This window comes from Fimicolochytrium jonesii, assembly GCF_025526975.1.
Source record: "Fimicolochytrium jonesii strain JEL569 chromosome Unknown EV422scaffold_12, whole genome shotgun sequence".
Lineage (NCBI taxonomy): Eukaryota > Fungi > Chytridiomycota > Chytridiomycetes > Spizellomycetales > Powellomycetaceae > Fimicolochytrium > Fimicolochytrium jonesii.
Window position 1 is genome coordinate 585,886 of NW_026515679.1, and position 19,368 is coordinate 605,253.

General features: G+C 53.8%; 8 protein-coding genes across 8 annotated transcripts; 4 read left to right on the top strand and 4 right to left on the bottom strand.

Annotated features, from left to right (window-relative positions):
* Positions 1-31: 31 nt before the first annotated feature.
* Positions 32-2,129, bottom strand: EV422DRAFT_530361 (aspartic peptidase domain-containing protein). The gene is made up of 4 exons (XM_053070383.1): positions 1,795-2,129; positions 1,623-1,716; positions 471-1,423; positions 32-389 (listed from the first exon to the last, which is right to left on the bottom strand). The coding sequence occupies exons 1-4, from the start codon at positions 1,878-1,880 to the stop codon at positions 215-217; spliced, it is 1,308 nt and encodes a 435-aa protein (XP_052925516.1). The 5' UTR covers positions 1,881-2,129; the 3' UTR covers positions 32-214.
* Positions 2,130-2,157: 28 nt separating this feature from the next.
* On the top strand, positions 2,158-3,338 carry EV422DRAFT_530365 (uncharacterized protein). Its single transcript, XM_053070384.1, has 2 exons — positions 2,158-2,706; positions 2,796-3,338. Exons 1-2 carry the CDS (start codon positions 2,419-2,421, stop codon positions 3,066-3,068), a joined length of 561 nt encoding a protein of 186 aa, XP_052925517.1. The 5' UTR covers positions 2,158-2,418; the 3' UTR covers positions 3,069-3,338.
* Positions 3,339-3,741: 403 nt separating this feature from the next.
* EV422DRAFT_65447 (uncharacterized protein) lies at positions 3,742-4,579 on the top strand. Its single transcript, XM_053074278.1, has 3 exons — positions 3,742-3,950; positions 4,026-4,204; positions 4,269-4,579. The coding sequence occupies exons 1-3, from the start codon at positions 3,822-3,824 to the stop codon at positions 4,333-4,335; spliced, it is 375 nt and encodes a 124-aa protein (XP_052925518.1). The 5' UTR covers positions 3,742-3,821; the 3' UTR covers positions 4,336-4,579.
* A 544-nt stretch (positions 4,580-5,123) lies between these two features.
* On the bottom strand, positions 5,124-6,505 carry EV422DRAFT_587560 (Metallo-dependent phosphatase-like protein; the record flags this gene model as incomplete). The annotated part of the gene is made up of 6 exons (XM_053073477.1): positions 5,124-5,496; positions 5,567-5,721; positions 5,796-5,921; positions 5,989-6,156; positions 6,224-6,338; positions 6,416-6,505. Coding segments are annotated over 6 exons (1,026 nt in total), but the record flags the coding sequence as incomplete, so codon positions are not given.
* Positions 6,506-7,118: 613 nt separating this feature from the next.
* EV422DRAFT_530374 (N-acetyltransferase B complex non catalytic subunit-domain-containing protein) lies at positions 7,119-10,821 on the top strand. The gene is made up of 18 exons (XM_053070385.1): positions 7,119-7,272; positions 7,334-7,419; positions 7,477-7,615; positions 7,695-7,813; positions 7,882-7,956; positions 8,019-8,115; positions 8,177-8,366; positions 8,438-8,509; positions 8,573-9,009; positions 9,073-9,165; positions 9,238-9,348; positions 9,425-9,494; positions 9,560-9,659; positions 9,728-9,775; positions 9,848-10,010; positions 10,076-10,185; positions 10,264-10,468; positions 10,545-10,821. The coding sequence occupies exons 1-18, from the start codon at positions 7,224-7,226 to the stop codon at positions 10,616-10,618; spliced, it is 2,238 nt and encodes a 745-aa protein (XP_052925520.1). The 5' UTR covers positions 7,119-7,223; the 3' UTR covers positions 10,619-10,821.
* Positions 10,822-13,202: 2,381 nt separating this feature from the next.
* Positions 13,203-14,130, bottom strand: EV422DRAFT_65554 (uncharacterized protein). The gene is made up of 2 exons (XM_053074279.1): positions 13,521-14,130; positions 13,203-13,451 (listed from the first exon to the last, which is right to left on the bottom strand). The coding sequence occupies exons 1-2, from the start codon at positions 13,917-13,919 to the stop codon at positions 13,329-13,331; spliced, it is 522 nt and encodes a 173-aa protein (XP_052925521.1). The 5' UTR covers positions 13,920-14,130; the 3' UTR covers positions 13,203-13,328.
* Positions 14,131-14,681: 551 nt separating this feature from the next.
* On the top strand, positions 14,682-16,927 carry EV422DRAFT_530388 (eukaryotic porin/Tom40). Its single transcript, XM_053070386.1, has 8 exons — positions 14,682-14,811; positions 14,901-15,077; positions 15,514-15,598; positions 15,672-15,792; positions 15,936-16,043; positions 16,110-16,226; positions 16,324-16,480; positions 16,570-16,927. Exons 2-8 carry the CDS (start codon positions 14,925-14,927, stop codon positions 16,717-16,719), a joined length of 891 nt encoding a protein of 296 aa, XP_052925522.1. The 5' UTR covers positions 14,682-14,811; positions 14,901-14,924; the 3' UTR covers positions 16,720-16,927.
* Positions 16,928-17,132: 205 nt separating this feature from the next.
* EV422DRAFT_530392 (Cys/Met metabolism PLP-dependent enzyme-domain-containing protein) lies at positions 17,133-19,342 on the bottom strand. Its single transcript, XM_053070387.1, has 4 exons — positions 18,727-19,342; positions 17,818-18,602; positions 17,406-17,743; positions 17,133-17,308 (listed from the first exon to the last, which is right to left on the bottom strand). The coding sequence occupies exons 1-4, from the start codon at positions 18,998-19,000 to the stop codon at positions 17,155-17,157; spliced, it is 1,551 nt and encodes a 516-aa protein (XP_052925523.1). The 5' UTR covers positions 19,001-19,342; the 3' UTR covers positions 17,133-17,154.
* Between the last annotated feature and the right edge of the window lie 26 nt (positions 19,343-19,368).

The window sequence follows — 19,368 nt, forward strand, 5'->3', positions numbered from 1 at the left end:
AACATTCAACCAAGATCTGTCATTGGTTTCCAGACGAATGGATTGGCCAAGTAAAACGCCGTGCGAGGTAAAAGGTTCTATTTCTATTCCACCCATACGCCATTGTGTCTGCTAAGCCACGAATTAGCTGCGTTAAGCGGGGGAGTCTAAATGAGGGGATAATGCATAAGATGTGCTATATACAAGAATGTGAAGATGGAAGGCGCACGCCATACTACCACGCCATGACCAGCGCAGACGCGACGGCGATGCTGGCGATACTGGCGAAGGACGAGGATGTATATGTGGACGCCGCTGATTCGATGATTGTGCCTTTCGGCACGGGCACGTCGGCTAATGGCGTGAAACCGACGCTGCGGGCGGAGAAGTCCCATGTTGTGTAGAATGCCCTGATGGAAAAAATCAGGATGTTCAACACAGACACTCAGCCTGTCATAAGAAACACCTACGTAATCGCCCAGGATGCTCACCTCAACACATTCATCCCAACCAACCCCATGCTCCCACCCAACGCCCCCTGCGTCCCCACAAACCCAATAATACACCCGTCCGAAAAGAACGAGTTCTGAACATACGCCGTCGCAGGCACAGACACCTTCACGCCGTTCAACTCCAAAACCACATTCGGCATAGTCGCGGCCTTCGCACAGGCAATTTTATAGACGATGGGCGCCTCGGCGGACGGGAACTTGGCGAGCTCGCCGCCGAGGGTTGTGCCGAGGTAGGTGACGATTGGGCCGGGGAGGATGGTGAATGTTGTTCCGGTGTCGAGGAGGATGGGGAGGTCGTTTAAGGGTTGTGCTGGGGATGTGGCGCCGGCGATGGTGATGGATTTGCATTTAGGCGCCCAGAACGCTTCGTACACTGTGTCAACTGGGGCGGTGAGGTTGATCCATTGGGTGCCGGCGGAGGTGTTTACGTCGGTGCCGAAGTCTGTGTTGTTGAGGGTTAATCGGCCCTTTCTTGCGCCGCTGAAGCTGGGGAGGAAGCTGAAGCGGGTGATGTTGGATCCCAGAAGCTGTTGAACGGTGGAGGAACCTAGGGGTTTGATGGACGGCGACCCGGGCATTAGGCCTTTAAGCGGAAAACTCATCCCGAGTAACGCCGAGTGGGTCGCTACTACTGTATTCTCCTGCTCGTAGTGCTGGATATAGGCAAATGTGAAATTTGACAGCGTCTGGCCGTCCAGAGTAAGTACGTCCTGGGCAGCTATACCCGTGACGTTTGTGTCATCGGCGTAGTGGAGCTGCACGGCCGCAGTAGTGGGCCGGAAGGTCGAGCTTCTTGGGGCGTTGAATTGCTGGCCGGTTAAACAGGCGAAGGACATGCATTGGTCGCCGAGGACGAAGGTGTCTGGTGAGCCTGTGTCGACAAGAGATTCGAACGTTTGTGGCGGGGTGCCCAGATTCAATTGCACGGTTTGCTATGGGCGTGAACGGAAAGATTAGAGAGAAATTCATCGTTAACTGACGCTTGGTTATTTTGCACTCGTATGTTCGTTTCCTCCCGAGTCTCTCAACGTTGCTTCTAATGTCCATTTCCTCACGTTTTCCCAAGGGTTGCGCCCCTCCCTCAGTCCCTGCCGCTAGGCACACTCACAGTCCTTTAATCACTCAACATACCCCAAGCGCCAGTGTCCATGAGAGCGGAGTACTCCTCCTTGCCAGTGACCTAGACTCCTTAGTCGTGGCTTCGTGGATCGAGCTCAACACGGCACTGGATTGGAAGGTCCTCGGTTAGCTACGCAACACGAGAGACCAAGTCCGAAACGTTTTCCCTTCCATAGACACATACTTTCTGAGACGGTCCCTGGGGTTTTCTTGGCAGGTGACGACGGTGGAAGTGGCCAGGACCAAGAGGGCGGCGACCGAGACGCGCATGGTGGGGACTTCGGGTATACGGACAGAATGGCCGAACGGAATGTCGGGACTTCCTGCCTTTTCAAATTAGAGACGAACCGTCCGTTTCCGTTCCAGAGTCGTATACACATATATCGTTTGGAGGTTCCACCTGCTGCCCCATTTCCCAGCAGCGTTTGGATAAGGTTTTCGACCCCGTTTTGGCCAAGGCGGGTTTCCTACCCCAATATGTGCAATAAGCGCAGGATGATGGAAAAAGCGCGGTCGTCGATGCCTCTTGGCGCGTTCTGACCCAAACCCAAAGCAAACCCAAAGCTCCCTCGCTGCGGCGTCTCTCGTGCGACCCCAACTTCCCACTTCCCTGCCGCTTGCTCGGGCAAGGAACGGGCACATGATCACTCAACGCAGGTTCCATATTGCCGCTTGAACGTTAACTCAGAACACTCTCTCCCATTCGCCTCACAAGTGATCTCATTGCCATACCCCCCGCTCTTCACAACAACAACGTTTGCATACCCCCAACTCCCACTCTTCACCACCACCACCACAAGCTCCAGAAATGAAGTCCGCCATCCTCCTCCTCGCCCTGGCCCCCTTGGCTCTCGCCCAGTCCACCTCCGTCACCTCCGCTTCCTCCTCCGCCCGTTCGACTGCCACCGCAACGACCTCCTCGGCGGGTGCACGTCCCACAGGAGCCGTCAACGGAACCGTTCCAATTGCAGGCAACGGAACTGCGACAAACACCACCGCACCCATGCACGCCGGTACTTGCGACCCCACCAAGCGTGCTGCCTGCTTCAATGGAATGACGAGGGATACTTTGTGCTCTAACCCGCAGAACCAGAACGTACGTGGACTTGTCCGAAGAATTGCTTGTAGTTGCGCTTGTCTATGTCTCATTCGTTCCCCAAAACCCCTATCTCTCTCTTCAAATAGACCGCTGGAGCCTGTCTCGCTGCCCTGACCTGTGACGGCGAAGCCCTCACTGTCCGTCAAATGGCTACTCTACCCCAGTTCGCATGCATCTCCGCCGCCGACGGCCTCATCAACCCTCCCACCGCACCCCTGAAACCCGCGGCCACAGTGCCATTCACATCACCTACACCTTTCCAGGCCGCGAAGGCCGGGGCCAGCAGCTTGAAGGACACCGTGGTTGTCAGTGGAGCGTTGATGGGTGCCGTCGCTGTGGCTTTTATGGCCGCTGCTTAGAGGGACTTACTTACTGGACTCTTTGTGGCTATCGGTCGTAGAGGTAGAATACAGTAGAGGGAATTGCGGCGTAGGTTGCAGGACAACGTATATAGCAGTAGAAACCAACATATTACCCTACAGGATCGTACGCTTTATACACACATGTTATTAATGTAATGAAAGAAGCTATAAGGAGTTATGAAATTCATTTGATGGGCAGAAATGAGAAGGGCTCTTGCTGTTGGGTTCCTCTCCAAAGAAAGCACTAGAGGAGAGCGTTAGCGCTGGATCTGGACCGTGCCCTGAACGGTGCCACCTAGGGGAATCGCTTGGCTTTTGCTTGCTTCGCTTGGTCCTGTGCCCTAAACCGCGCAGTATGTGGTTTCAACATATGGAGCAAAACCAAGCCATGACTCGGGAAGGCTGGGCAAAAGCAAGCCATGGCCAAACCATGGTTTCCGCATATTTCAAGAAAAACTCGAAAAAGGGCTCTGCCAAGCATTGAATTTGCAAAACCTGCATGGAAATGAGTGATCTCTACACAACCTTACTAAATTGTTCAGATGTGAACAGAGAAGTGGACCAGCCATACTCCTACGGAAAACGGGGCTGTCAAAGGAGCTGTCAAAAATGGGGAGAGATACGAGCAAAGCGACGCGAGCCACGGTTTGCTTGCCTCGAGCATGCTCGACTACCCCTCCCTGGGACCTGCCCTGTCTGCAACCGGCACACTTTTTCCAATCGTTTTCCAGCTTTGTAGTTTATAAAGATATGGAGAAGTACAGAAGGACCAGTGTTGGGCAGGACCCGGTTGCAGCGCCGCTGGCTCCCAACGAGATTCGGATATCACAAGGTGGGAAGATCAACAAGCTGGTCGAGAACATCATCAAGTTGCACAAGGTGAGTCTGCCAACGACTTTCGCCATCTGTCGGTGGTCTTTATTCTCATTTACCAACGCTTTTTTTTTTTCTCAGGAAGGCAAACACACCACAATCATAATAACCGGCAAAGGCAACGCGGTCAACAAAGCCGTCACAGTCGCCGAAATCGCCAAACGGAAACTGGGCGGGGATAAGTCCGTCTCGCAGCATACCGATATATACAACGAGGAGGTTACGGATGTTTGGGATCCGATCGAGGGCGATTTGGATAGGTTCGTGAGGGGGCTGTGTGTGTTTGTGATTTCGGAGCGGTAAAAACTGATGACTGTGATGCAGGCTGCTTGTTATTCGACATACGCCGTGCATAAAGATGACGTTTACTATGGTTAATGCCATGAGCTAGAGGGCATAGCGGTGAATTAACCGGCATGGAAATGTTCAACCCGCGCCATATCCCGACTTGAAGGGTTGGCGACGCCCCCGAGGACCGGTGGATCCGGCATGCAAGTCTACGCACTGGAAAGCACGTGCAGCCGAGACTGGTAGTGGATAGCATGTGCTCGCCAGCAAGAGCAGGACTGTGCAGTTTTGGGGTTTCGAAGGCTGCAACGTACCGTCAACCAGATGCCGATATTGTCCGACAACAGACCGGCCATGATTGCCAGGCATGGGCACGACTAGCGACGGGATGGAGAGGATCAGAGTACAGTCGGATAGACTGGCGGGGGGGGGAGTTCAATGTGGCGGTATGGGACTACGGTCGCGCTGTGGAGATGCCGCACTTCAGTGAATATCCCGACGATGGAGCGCATCGTAGTACATGCGCCTCGCAGTTACATCTCGTCAAACCCTCGGCGGGTGTGTAGAGGGAATCGCTGCCTGATTGACCATAGCGGCGTAAAATCGAGATTTAGTCCATCTCTTCATCTTTGATTCGCAATGGTATCTGAGACTTCGCAGGGTCAAGTCCGGCTTCTCATATGTTGTCTAAGGCAACATCCGTACGCTCATAAAGTTATCATTTTGTCAATACCGCATCAGCCACGAGAATGAGAGTAAATATGAGGCCGTCACCAGTCCGTCTTCACGCATACGACTCCCACACCAAAAGTACCACATACCACCCAACCGCCCAAACCACCACCTCCCCGAAATTCGCCCCAAACCTCCTCCTAACCATCCCATCCCCCAACATCCACAACCCCGGCGCCCTCGCACACACCCTCGCCACAACCCCCCCACCCCCCCTCCCCCTCGAATTCGCCACGCTTAGCCTCGCACTCCTCCTCCGCGCACTCCGTCGTAGGAATTCCCCGCGCTGGTTGCCGTACGAGAACATCGGGATCTGGATATAGGACGGCGCATCGGCCCAGACTTGCCGGTACGTCCAGTGCAGGAGGAGGGGGAGCGTGATGAGAGCGAGGAAGGCGTACCAGATGTAGACGGGGATTTGGGGGGGAAGGGGGCAGGTTGCCAGGGCGAAGGTTTGTGTGGGAGTTGTGGGGTGGGGGGCGGCGTGGGAGGGGAGGAGGGTTAGGAGGGCATAGCCGGGGTGGACGTTGCCCTGTGAGAGACAAGTCCGTGTTAGCATATTCGAGACAATAGTCATCCACATACTTTGAGGCTGTGCTGACCTGCATCCAAGAGAAGGTGGCAACAGTATATTCCTTCGCGGTCCCGCTTTCAAACGTGTGTTCGTTCTCACACCAATCATGGTCGTCGCCAGACAACACAAGCGAAGGTTTTATCTTCTCCAGAATGTGCTTTGACAACGATTCCACGACAAGATCTGCGACAAACGGCACAAGTAGATGAGCAAGGGGCTGATTTGCCCGCATGCGGTAACGGTTCCTTCCCACGTACTCTGGTACTGATAACCCCGTCCTTGTTTCATCGGCGGGTTCCTTCTTAGTTTCCCACAGTCGTGGTCATCACGCCGGTATAAGGGAACGTGCGTGCCTAGAATGCGCGGGTTCGATGATGATTCTCCTGCATGGTAAAGGTTAGTCAGCACTTGCCCATTGCACTTCAACCTGAGAGGCGAGGACACACCCACCTTCTGAGAAGTCAGTCAGAAAGTCCAGCGCGGCATCAGCAGGTCTTGTTCCAGCGGGCCCGCTCAAGCTCACAGTGTCCAGCACGATGAGCGTATGGTTTGCCACTTCTACGGCATAATTGGGTTCTCCAAACACAGCTCTGTATCTGTCGTATGCTTCAGGTATCACTGTACACCATCAAATGTCAGCTTTACCTCTCCCCGAAGATATTAGTGACAAGTGAAAGCAGTGTACCTTTATCCCCAAACCCAATGTCATGGTTCCCGGCCGCCCAAAATATCGGCGTGCCATCCCTGACATTAAAAACGCTCTTGACACGTTGCGCTTCGGACTCATACCGAGAACTGCCCTTCATATCGCACGTTGTTAAACACTTCATCACGGCCGCCATGAGTGACGACATTCAGCTTACGCTTGGTTTCCGACCCATTCCCTACCCCCGTCCATGATGTCGCCCAACACCCAGTATCCATGCGGTTCGAGTTTGGAGGAGATGAGGCGGAAGTTCCGCCGCATGTAGAGGTCGGAGTAGAATGAGGTGAGGCGGAGCTTCAGGCCCTATTGATGATGTCAGTAGAAGCTCCTGTCAGAAAGGCAACCCTCAAGAAACGGATGTACGAACCGACTGATGATAAGAATAAGCATCCGTCAACTGCGGATCCGCAATAACAGCCAGGTGCACTTCATCCCGTCTATTCTAACACCCCCAACCTCGTCAGAACTCCCATTCCCAACCTGGGCTAGCCCAACCAAATCGTCACCTTTCCAACAACCGGCCATGAACATGAAGAGATATAAATCCGCGGCACCAACACCTCGCATATCAGCAGGTTGACCACCCAAAGAAAGATGAAGGGGTTGTGGCTTGCTCGTTTGCTGAGGGACCGGAGGAGGGAGAGGGCTCGTGGCTTCCTGTTCGAAGTTGCAAGATCAGTCGCTCATCTCGATGTGGGATTCCAAGGCATTGCTTACATGGTGACACCGCAGGAGTGGCCCTGCGTGGAGACCTGGATAGCGATCCCCGGGGGTCTGAGTGCCGGCTTATTCAGACTTGTCGCCTGAATAGGTTATTGTGGAATCCTGAAACATGTCCAACTCCCCATCCAAGGACAGATCCAAGGGTTTGAACCTTTTGAACGCGTTTTCCCCAAGCGCTCCCAAGCGTCCTTTCTTCGACATGAAAGGAATTTGACACAGCGACCCCGAGACTGGCGGCGTCACAATTGGGTCCTTAATGAGTTCGATAACGGATGTCTCAGAGTGGAAGCTAAGGCCTATATATGGTGAGATAGACTTTCCACTTTGAACCTTCCGGACGCTGCCCTCACACAAAACGACCTTAAGAGGCCTTGGACTCCTACTCGAACAAGCAAGCCATTTCGCTATGCAATAAGCATTTGAAAAAACAGCCGAATGCACTCATCCTAAAGGTTGGGCCAGCAGTTTTATCATTGAGAGGCCTCTAAGGCTAACCTTTTCCACTGCAGGCGCTGAAGGCAATAGCCCTAGATCGCTCCGGAAGAGACGACGAAGCACTCGAACTCTGCGACGAAGTCAAAAAGGGGGATGTCAGCGACGAGGCGATTCTGCAAGCGATTGTGATGGTCTATCGGGGCCATGGGAGACGTATGTGGCAAGGGAACGTGTGGGTCAAGGATGTTTTGTTAGTTGTCGGGCTAAGCGGTGGATGTCGTATGGTTGATAGATGCGGATATCATCGAGGTGTACAAGAACGCGTATGCGAAGGCGCCGAAGAACGAGGAGCTTGCCAACCACTGGTTTATGGCATTGGTTAGAGCGGATGACCGATCGGCGATGCAACAGGTGGGACCAGTTGTTGAATAGATGGAGCTGGACAAGCCTGATGCTGACTGGGTGGATCCGATGTGCAGGCTGCGATGAAGATACAGAAGCAGTTCAAGGACAACCGATACATGTTCTGGACGATCATGTCGCTGTGGCTACAGGTGCGGCTGGAAAGAGTTTGAGATGAGAGCCCTCGGAATGAGGTTCTGATCCTCGGGACTAGGCGAAACCAGGGTCGGCAGGTCCAGACTTGAGTCTGACGCTCACGGAACGAATGCTTGCGAAAGCAGCGCAGGAGAAGCGGATCACTGACTATGAAGGTAGTCAGCCAGCCCCTGTCTCGAGACATCGCCTGAGTCCACACTGCTTATCCCTCCACAGCTCTGCAGCTCTACCTGGAAGTTCTGGAGAAGCAGGGAAAGCACGCGGAAGCACTTCAGATCGCACAGGGTGAACTGGGCAATCTTTGCAAAGTCGACGCCGATCGTAAACGCATCATTGTGCGATTAGCAAAGGCGGCAAAGGAATGGAGCACCGTTCGCTCGGTGAGCAAGGAGCTGTTGTTGGCAAAGTGGGTGATATGTCGCAAATTGATGACTCGTGTCGAACTGAGGATCTCACACGCCTGGCCCTTTACTTTAGTCCTGATGATTGGCTCAGCTATTGCGATTACATTGCCGCGTTCATAGAGCTTCTTCCTGTCGAGGACCGCAAGTAAGCAGGATCAGTGTCGAGTTCTGCCCAACTGCGCTCAGCTCACTCATTGTTCAATCGCAGCCCCGACTCCGTGCAATTGACGCAGTTCCGCGACCTGATCTCCGTGCTGCAGAGCAAAGGGTCTTCGGACAAGCACGTGAAGAGAGGTCCCTACCTCGGTGAACTGGAACTGGAGAAAGCTCTCCTATCGCTGCCAAACTCCAAATTTGACACGACCCACATAAGCGAACTGATCGGCCATTACCTCGCGCGCTTCGGAGCAACACTGTCCTGCTTTGACGATCTGAAGCCGTATTTGGAGCTCCTCCAGCCGGGAAGTATCGATCAATCGGCCGTGATCTCCGAACAAGGGGAGGACTCGAAGCCTGTGGACAAAATCAGGCGGCGAGTGAATCTGGAAAAGATTCGGAGATATACCAGCAAGAAGTTGAGCGTCGAGGAGACTGCCGCCATCGTTGGTGACTACTTGCGGGCATACAAGGAGAGCATTCCTATCGGTAAGTGAGCGAGACCGTTGGAACTGTAACGACTACATTGGTGCTGACGTGTCGCATTGGCAGGCAAGGATCTGGACAAGCGCGAACTGCAGCCAGGGGATGACTATGTCTTGTTGGTCGCTCACTATTTATTAGATATCTTCCAGAACGACAGAGGTAGGGCAGCCGCTTTAACGTGAATGAGCCTGGCCAATCCGGGCGACACAGCTAACATGCCGCAAAATGCAGACAACCGCGCATTGCTCGCTCAGATTGCAGCTGTTCTGGAGTACGGATTACAACGGAGCGAGTGGAACTATCAGATCAGACTGCTTCTTGTGCGAGTGTACTTTGAGCTAGGTGCGTGCGGCTTATGATAGCACATGCCATACGGCGGCCGTAACTGCTTCTCAGCGCCTATGGATCTCTCGTTCAGGTGTACACCAACGAATCTCAGAAATCGTCAATGTGATGAGCATCAAACAAGTCCAACACGATACATTGAGGTTTGTGACCAACTGGGACCAGCAACTTCCAATTACATACCCACCAATCAACCGATGACTTCTAGCTTCTTCTACACCGATGACCTCGAATACTTGGGATGCCCGGACACCGCCTTGCGTGCTTTACTGAAGACCACCACGATTCACCATTCGAATGAACGCGAGGTGACGAGGTTATCATGAGGTGCTTGAACGCATGGTGCCGGTCTTCTCATTTCTCTGGCACATTATAGACACCGGAAATGATCGTTCAGGCCTTCAAGTTTGGAACTTACTCCAAGGTGTGTGCTTTCTGATTCTGCAGATTGGTGCCGTTATACTATATAATAGCTGACCCATTATATCGTACGTAGATCCCCGAGTTCATCCGTTTCCGCAACAGGCTGCGCAACTCGATACAGCGCACAGTGTCCCAGAAACAGCTTTATCGGGTCGAGACACTAAGGCGCTTCCCTGACCGAGCAGACTTTGCGGAGTACCTTGATGGCCTTGATCAAGCAACCTTGAAGTACTCGGGTATGACGACCCCGTGTTCCATGGAGATTTCACTGGCATCACTAAGAGGCCGTTCGGGATTCCAGATGCCGACATCGACCAGCTTTCTGATAACCGGGACGTCAAATTGCTTTCAAACTGGGGTGGTGCACCGGTTGCCGATGTGGTGCGGGGAGCTACTTTCCCACGAGACAGGGTATGTTCAATTTTGTTTCCTGGTCGGTCCAACGTCAACGCATGCGAGACTGTTTGATCAAACCCTCCCCAATCGCAGCGGACCTGGCTGAAGCTCAATGCGCTTATCCCACTGATTCTGCGAGGCTTAACGTCGGGCGGGGCAAAGCCGTGGGAGGAGCACCACAAGGCTCTTCGGAGTGTTCTAGATTCTGCAAAATCGGTTAACCAAGATGCAGATGAACTGGCGAGCGCTGAGTTGCTCTACACCATCTCCCAGGCACACTTGGATGCAATCGGAAAAGGTGAGTTGGCAATGTCTACAACCGAGGCAGGCCTGAGATCTGATTCTAACGTTGTTATACTTCGGCGTGTCCTTAGACGCGATAGATTTCACACCACTAAGTCAAGCAGTGGCCTCTTTGAAAGGTGGGCTTCACGAATGTCCCTACTAGAACATTTGTCGGTAATCATACCGTTTACCTTGGCTTTTCCAGATTCAATGCCAAAGCTGCAGCCTTCATCCCCTTTGTCCTACGATGTCCTTCGGAGACTCACTATATTCTTGGAGGTACGCCACAGCTTCCCGGCTCTCATATTTACAGATTTGGTCCTCTCTAAGTACGCATGCCTTCAGAAATGCAACTATGTCGCAATTTCTCTAGAATTCGGTACCAAAGCGGCGCCAGCAGCCGATGGTGGGAAGAGTAAAGCCAAACCGGTTTCGACTGCTGCCACAGCGACCATGGCGTCTACGAGCAAAGACCCGTCCGCAGTACGGGCGGAGCTCAGAGCTGTGTTAATCGCTTTTGAAAGTGAGCTTTCCGGGGCTCTTCAGCCCCTGGAAGCGGCCGGCAGCAGTAGCATGGTTGCGGAGCTTCTGTTTGGCGCCACGCCGGGACCGCTGTCGGTTTTGAGTGGAATGGAGGGCGATGAGGTAAGTGACCGACCGTCTTTTCTCTCACGAAGCAATTGTGCACTGATGCCTTGCACCTCCAATCGCTTCGCATTAGGGGCAGAAGATGCGGGACTATGTAGCCACCAACGTCTGCGCCAGCTGGGTGTCTTCTCTCAAGAGCCTGGTATTGACAGTTGTCCGCAGCCTCGAATAGGCGTATGTAGGCTACAACAATAGACAGATTTGCGTAGAAAACCTCGGCGTACGGGTGGATGTTAGACATGGAGGGGAGAAAAAGGACCTTTTCCAGTGGTAGATGTTTGACTCCATCTTACTTCTCTCGGATCATAACTGGCCGGGCCAAAATTGCATAAGCCTCACATATGCAAAAGAAAAGATCCCCACCGTACTATCTGCGTACACGAGAAACCATCTTGATCCCGCACAACGTTTGAGGCGTGGAAAACTCTGTATCTATTGAACAAAAATTAGCAATCTCATCCTTGATGTTGCGTGGATGAAAATGCCGATCAGAGTTGGTCGACGGTGCAGCGTTGATGGGTCCGGTATGGATAACGGCCGCGTGACTAATCCGCGGATGTTGAGTGCCCGAATGCGCGACGATAGTCATATGCGAGGCGAGGTCGAATCAGCGTATCAGCGGCGATGAACGATACGGGTGGAGTACGCCGACGCCGACGTCGCCGCTCTGTCGAACGGTCCGACACAGCGGACGCCCCGCGGCGGCAGAGCCCGTGCCTAGGCTGGCGGCGCCTTCCTCCACCAGTACCAGTGAGGGGGCCGCCATGCGCTAGTCAAGCGCACCCTCGGCGTGCGTTGCCGATCGAGCGCATGGGATGCGGGGCTATCGATAGGGCCCACATTAAGCTGCATGTGAAGTCCATCGTCGTGGACAGCTCCATGCTGCAATCGGCACTCCAGGCAGTCATCGAATGGCGCACCAGCGCCGCCCGGCTTGCTATACCCTGCGCGAAGGACAGGCCCGGGGACTCGTGGATGTCGTGAACATCGTATGGGAGAATGAGCCTCGTGGGAAATGATCGAGGCCTCGGCTTCGGCGTATCGAGAAGAATGTTGAGAGATCCTCATGCAGGAGGACATCATCGATGCCAAGACGAAATCGTCTGTGCGCTGCAGCGGACCCGCCAGCAGCAACGCTGCATCAACACACACCGTACGGCGTAGGGTCTCCACAGCAGCCGCCGTACGATTTCGGGAGTGCGCCAATGCACAGATCTCGTTGGCGCACATGGACCAAACATCCGCCATCCGTCAGCGACAATCTGCCGATCGCATCGTACAATACGCTCGTAAGCAGGTATGCGACATCGAGCATATAGCCCATGATTGAGACCGACGAACCAATGCCCTGTGATACTGATCGACGGAACCTTCATCGACAGCAAACTCATCCTCCCATCTTCTCTCTTGATGATTCAATGGTTTGCCAGTATCCTTGCACGTGGGACCTTTACGTGCCCGCCATCTTGGCTGGTGAAAGTTTGTTGGATGGATGCACCTTGGCGGTGGGTTTCAAAACGCTGTTTAGGAGTGAGATGAGCAAGATCAAACCAGGCATATAGACAGGGATGCCCGCTAGAGAGCGTTCGGAAGCATCGCTGAAAAGGAGCGCGAGCAGGAATGCTTTGCTGCCGGAAATCGGTGCCCGATGTACATCGTGTGCACAGGTGGTGCGCATCTGTGTGTTCTAGCAGGGATATGGTGATATGGACTTGTGTTTTTCTCTTATTCCAAATGATAAGCGCTTTTATGGACATTCCGGTCTTTGGCCCCATATATATGCATCCGCTGGCACCGCATAGAAAAGCTCCAGGCTATCGGTCGGTTTGAACTTAGAGAGGGCCAGACGTGATTATTTCATCCCATCGGAAGGCCACTCGTGGGACCCATCGCTTAGCGGGCTTCCAAACTGCGCCTTCAATGCGGCAGATGTGGAAGAAAATGTTTTCAGAAGCAGGCGATTGTTTCATTAATTGCCATCCTTCACTCCTGATCTTATTTGCCCAAAATTCCCAAAAACCCTAGCCCACTGCTCCCTGTCAACACATCAAAGGATACGCCGCCGAAGTGCAGCTGCCGCGAACTAGAAGCTACAAACGTACGCCGGTGCAGAGGCGGTGAGCGATACGACCCAAATTCTGTGTTCGCCAAAGGTGCGAGCGCTTCTACCCCGTTATGCCTCTATGCGGCTTGACCATCGGACGCCCTCGAGACATGCTTCGCGCTCACTGAATCGATTTGCTCCACTTTCCCTCGCTCATCGGGAATATCTCGCCAGGATAGACGACGGATAAGTTTCCGGGCTCGTCAGGGTAATGCACGTAGTATCTGAGGCCTTTCCTTCCCTCCTGCATAAGTAAGGGCTGATTAGTCCCCAAGCCCATGAAAAGCAGAAAGCACCAGCGAGTATAGCTCACCGAAAGAACTTTCTTGATTTCCGCCGTATAAAACTCAGTGGACATCTCTCGCCTTTTACCAACCCGTGCCAGGTTGAACAGCGCGTACACCATGGTCCCGACCTCTAGCGCGTCTTGGCGCGGTGCGATATAGTCCACTATATCGTCCGGCGACACGTCCCATTCGCTTTCCAAAGATATCGGGTCGGGATCGGGATCGCTTATGCGGTATGTCCCTTTGATGGGGTCGTATGAGTCGAGGCGGACGGAGTATACTACGGCGCGTGGTCCACCCGATTCTTGGATTGTGAAGGACGCGGCGACGGTCTGGCCTGTGTGGAGGTTCTTGGGGCCGATTGTAGGGCCTTCCTGATGTGGGATGGGCGATGTGGGACGGGTTGTGGAGGGAGTTTCATCCATAGGCGACGGATCCTGTAAGATCGGGATGTCCGGGTTGCTGACTTTTGATAGATGTGAGTTTTTGGTCCGCTTCTTAACTTCTGGCTTCTTGGGAGTGATTCCGTCGGATGGTCCTTCTTCAGGCTGTCGAGCACGTTTCCCTTTCTTTCCATCAGCTGGCCCTATGTTATAGAGTGCGTCAGATTTCAACGACAAATGCTAGCTTAGAGTTTTGGAGATATCAACCCAATCAACCCACCGGCAGCAGCGTTTCCACCTCTTGCTTCATCTAATGTCTCAGCTTCCTTTAGCAAATCCTCCTGCCCTTCCCATATCTTCTTCGCCTCGGCTTCAAAATCCACACCGTCAAAGACTGCTAGACTGGCCATAGACACAGCAGTCAATATTGTCTTCCTTTTGACATCGAACACGAACTTCCCGTGCCTACCTATCAAGCTCCCGCTCCAGCCATTTTCGCAGCTCCTTCTTAAACCCCTGCTTGCTCAACCCTGCTTTCTCAGACAAGGCTCTCTGGGCAAGAATCACCAGACTGTCAAACTCTGCGCTGATACGTTGGTCTATGGTGGCATTGGCGTCGGACTGTAAAAATGCGTCTAGCTGCTTCTTTCGGAGATCCTGTAGGGTTGTCATTGGGGACTCGATGTCTTCCAAGTGCCTGGTTGGGGTTCCTTAGTGCAGTCACGCAATGCTGGGGAAGGGTTAATACCAGGGTTAATACAGTTGTGGGTGGGTGGCTGGCTTGGTTCAACTGCAACTGTTGGCAGGTGACGCACGAGGGCACGTCATGCCATCATTCGCCCATCTTCCCCGTGAGGAACTGCCCGGCTAGCTTTTCTTTCGCAACCTGAACCTGAACTATACAGCATCCCTCGAACAACAACACTCTTTCCCTGTAAGTCCAGTGTCATCCTTCCTCCTCAAGCGTCAAAGTCACCCACTCTCCGCATCAGCGTCCAACTCACCGTCGTCATCTGTCTTTAGATCTCCCAATAAAACACAACAATCATGTCCGTCCCAATCGCAGTCCCAACCCCCCTCGCTTTCAACGTGCCCCCCGCTTTCTCAGATATCGGGAAAACTACAAACGACTTGCTCAACAAGGACTTCCCTCTCGGTGCCGCCAAGCTCGAAGTCAACACCTTCACAAACAACGGTGTGGTATGTGATTTGGGATTCGATAGCCCGTGGGAAAATCTGTGATGAGCTCGACCGATAGCGAATGCGGACTGCGGCGCGCGAAGCAAGGTTCAGGGGATGCTTGAGGTGGCCGAGCCATAGGCGAGCCCCTGGTTCGCTCTGGGAGACCGGGCGCGGGCGGACCGAGTTCCGCGCCGCAGGCGCAATTCTAGCAAATGAAGCGAGCAGTAGTAACTGTGAGCAATAGCGACCGATCGCCGTTGTTAGGCGGGCGAAGCGAGCTTCTGCTCTAACTGTGAGCGACAGTGGACGGCCGTTTTTATTGCACGTCGTCCAACATCCTGGTCGCAAGCGGAGCGAGCAGAATGTTGTCCAACCATTGCGCAACCATCGCGCAACCTCTCATCCACTCTCACACACACATCGCTGGTGATTGACTTTCTCTTGGTTCTCTCAGAAATTCACCGTCCTTGGAGCAAAGGACAACAAGACTGGCGCCATTGCCAGTGAGTTGAAGGCCAAGCATATCGACAAGGCTCGTGGTATGTATCCGTCGAACACTTGTCTGTCTCTCATTAATGTCCTAGCCTAAGTTCTTTCGTCATCCGCACATAGGCGTTACATTCACCGAATCGTGGACCAGCAGCAACATCCTCGGCACCCAGCTCGAGCTTGACAACACCCTCGCCCGTGGTTTGAAGGTCGACGTCGCTGCATCGCTTTTGCCCGCCAAGGGGTGAGTTGAGAAATTAAGGAAGGATTCGGGAAGGAGGCAACATTCGCGACCGGAGTGGACATGGAGATGAGCAGACCTCGTAACGGGACTCCTCAAGGGAGAAGTGAACATCAGCGCTGAACATGAATCGCACTTCCTTGCAGAACCAAGAACCTGAAGGCCGGTGTCGAATACAAGCAGGACCACCTCTTCACCCGTGCTTTCGTCGATCTCTTCAGGGGACCCGCACTTCACGCCGATGCCGTCGTTGCGTACGTATATCGCGTAGATTCGGGACATGTCATTATAATGCTAAACTGTTCTTTGTGATACAACAGAAACGACGGATTCTTGGCAGGAGGTGAAGTCGCCTACGACATCTCGGAAGCCCGTCTGACCCGCTCCAACCTCGCCTTCGGATACCTCGCCCGCGAGTACACTGTTGCTCTCCACGCGTAAGTCCATCCACATCACAGCCTCTACATCTTCCACCACTTTCCACCTCGCCAAAAACAACTTTTGACACCCGTTATCCCCACGTTGTTTCCATAGGTCCAACGCCCTCAACACCTTCGCCGCCTCCTACTACCACCGTGTCAACACCGACGTCGAAGCCGGCGCCAAAGCCACCTGGACGCGCTCCACCGACAACGACGTCCACGTCGAGGTCGGTACCAAGTACTTTTTGGACAACGAGGCTTTCGTCAAGGTAAAACCTCCCCTCATCCCTCACTCTTTTCGAATTTGTCTTCCGGCTTTGCTGAGTACCAACACCTTTTTGTGTAATATTATTTTTAGGCGAAGATCGACAACCGCGGCCTCCTCGGACTCGGATACACCCACCTCCTTCGTAAAGGCGTCAAGCTCTCTCTCGGCGGGCTCTTTGACACCACGAGGTTCCATGAGAACACCCATAAGCTTGGTTTGGCTCTCACGTTGGAGGCGTAAGCGGAGAAGAAAGATGAGGTGAAATAATATCTTCAACATATAACATCGAATGCAAAATGGCCTCGTAGTCGTTATCCCCAACTCTTCCTTGCGAGCCTGTTTATCGATTCACTGGATACTCTCGTCATTTGTATGTGTAAACCTTGTATCGTACTGCACGTGTATGAGAAAATGGAAACTGGTATCTCGAGCAAGCAATGTCAAACGGGCCCAACGCTGTTTCACGAATATATACAGTCCACGTATACAAAAAAAAGAGGGTCGCGAAACAAAGGGGAGACAAGAGCGGAAATATGCACACGAGAATCCCTTGCGTCCCATGCGGGCATTCTGCAATAGCCCGGTCGTCAAGACCGAACCACGCCGTTCAGTCCTATCCCAGTCCCCCCCCCCCCCCCCCCCCCTCGCCCCCCCGGTAGTCCCCCGCAAACGCATCTAAACCCCCGCCGCAACCAACGCGGCATCCAAATCCTCCAATAAATCCTCCACATCCTCGATGCCGACACACAGCCGTATCAGATCCTCCGGCATTGCGCGCTCGGCTCGTACGTGGGCCGGGATGGAGGCGTGGGACATTTTGCATGGCATGCTGGGGGGGGGGGGGGGGGGGGGAACGGGCCATCAACATCCATATCAGAGCATCAAAGGGGGCCATGAGAGCAAATGAGAGAGGGGTTGAGACATACCTGATAAGGGAGTTAACACAGCCAAAACTCACACTGATAGTCCAGAGCCGACACGCCTCCACGACCCGTTCGCTCCGTCTCACGTCCCCCGTCTCGAAACTCAGCACCGCCCCAGGTCCCCTCGCCAACGTCCGATGCAGCTCATACTGCGGGTGGGAAGCCAACCCGGGGTACCGGACGCGGAGATTGTGGTGTTTCTCGAGATGTGTGGCGATGGTGAGGGCGGAGGACTGTTGTTTGTCCATGCGCAGGGCGAGGGTCTTGGTGCCGCGGAGGAGGAGGAACGCGTCGAAGGGGCTGAGGCCGACGCCGGTGGCGTTTATTATGAAATAGATTTTCTAGATTCCGAGGGGGAGGCGGGGGTGAATACGAGGAGGGTACAATATAGAAATTGTGACGTGACGATACTCACGGCGGCAAGGGTCTCATCCTTGATCCCGACAACACCCGCCATAAGGTCGTGATGCCCACTCAGGTACTTTGTCCCCGAATGGTACACGATATCCGCGCCCTGCAGGAGGGGTTTCTGAAGGTATGGGCTCATCATGGTGTTATCCACGACCACCAACGCGTCCGGGTTCGCCGCATGCACCAAGCTCGCAATCTGGGGCACGTCGGCGATTTTGATGAGCGGGTTGGTGGGAGTTTCCAGCAACACGAGGCGGGTTTTGGAGGAGAGGCGGCCGGAGATGCAGGAGAGGGATGTGGTATCGACATGATGGACTTTGACGTTGTTATGCGTTTGAAGGAAATTGAGGAGGCGATTCGTCCCGCCGTACAGGTCGTCTCCCGAGATGATCTCGTCACCCGCGTTCACCAACCGACAGATGGTGTCGAGTGCGCTCATCCCGCTGGAAACGACGAAGGCGCGTTTGGCGCCCATGAGTTTGGCGAGGTGGGCTTCGACGTGGGTGCGGGTGGGGTTGCCGCTGCGGGAGTAGTCGTATTCGCCCATTTCGGAGGCTGCGGATTGCTTGAAGGTTGCGGTTTGGTAGATGGGGACCGAGCTGGCGTTGTAGTTGTCCCGGATGCCGGTTTCGGGCTCGATGAAGACGCATTCGGTGCCGGGGCGGTACCTCGTTGTGGAGGGTTCGGGGACTGTTGGGTCAAATGGGTCCACGTCGTCAGAGGAGTCTAGTGAGGTCTGTAAACCATCTTGTGCGTTGGGGATCGCCTTTGTCGGTGAGCCATTTGCCTCTGAAATGAGAGTTGAGTGTCAGTGTGGGCGATGAATGAAGCGAAGGATGGATGAAACGATATCCTGCTCGCTCCGCCTCGGCGCTCGCTAATACAGTGGGCTCAGTAGCGCTCGCGTGCGTACCTTTCGAACCATTCACAGACAACTGCCTAACCGCCTCAACAACAGCAGCCTCGGTCGCGGCCTGAATCCCTTCACTCGTATTACTCTTCGCGGTCGCCGTCGTCGTCGCCGATAGTCTCCTCCTTCCAAGTCCTTCTCTCAGTGCATTAGGAGGCGGATATTCGCCCTCAAAGAAGGGCGTGACAGTGACCCCTGCGGCGAGTTCCAACATTTCCTCAGTGTTTGGAGTGAGCATGGGAGGGTGAGATGGTGGTGCGCAGGTTAAGCGTGCCATGGGAGGAAAGTACAGTGGTAGCGAGTAGGGTTGACGGTGGTGGTAGTGGAAATGCAAGTGACGTTCGTTCTGATATCTTATTCTGGACGTCGGTTCTAGTGTCTCCCTTATACGAGGCGGAGTGTGACGTTTCCGTTGAGAATGGGTGGGTGATCTATATGTAACTGAGTTTGAATTTCAGCCTGCCGGTTGATATATGCCCTTTTTTGAGAGAGCGAGAGCGAGAGGGGTTGCCAGTATTTGGGGGGAAGCTTCCTTCAGCAGCAGCACATGAAAAAAAGGCCCAGTCATAGACTCATAGCCATAGCCCCCGTCGATACTGTATGTCTGTTCTCATAATGGGCCTGCACCATAGCGATGATTGCGCA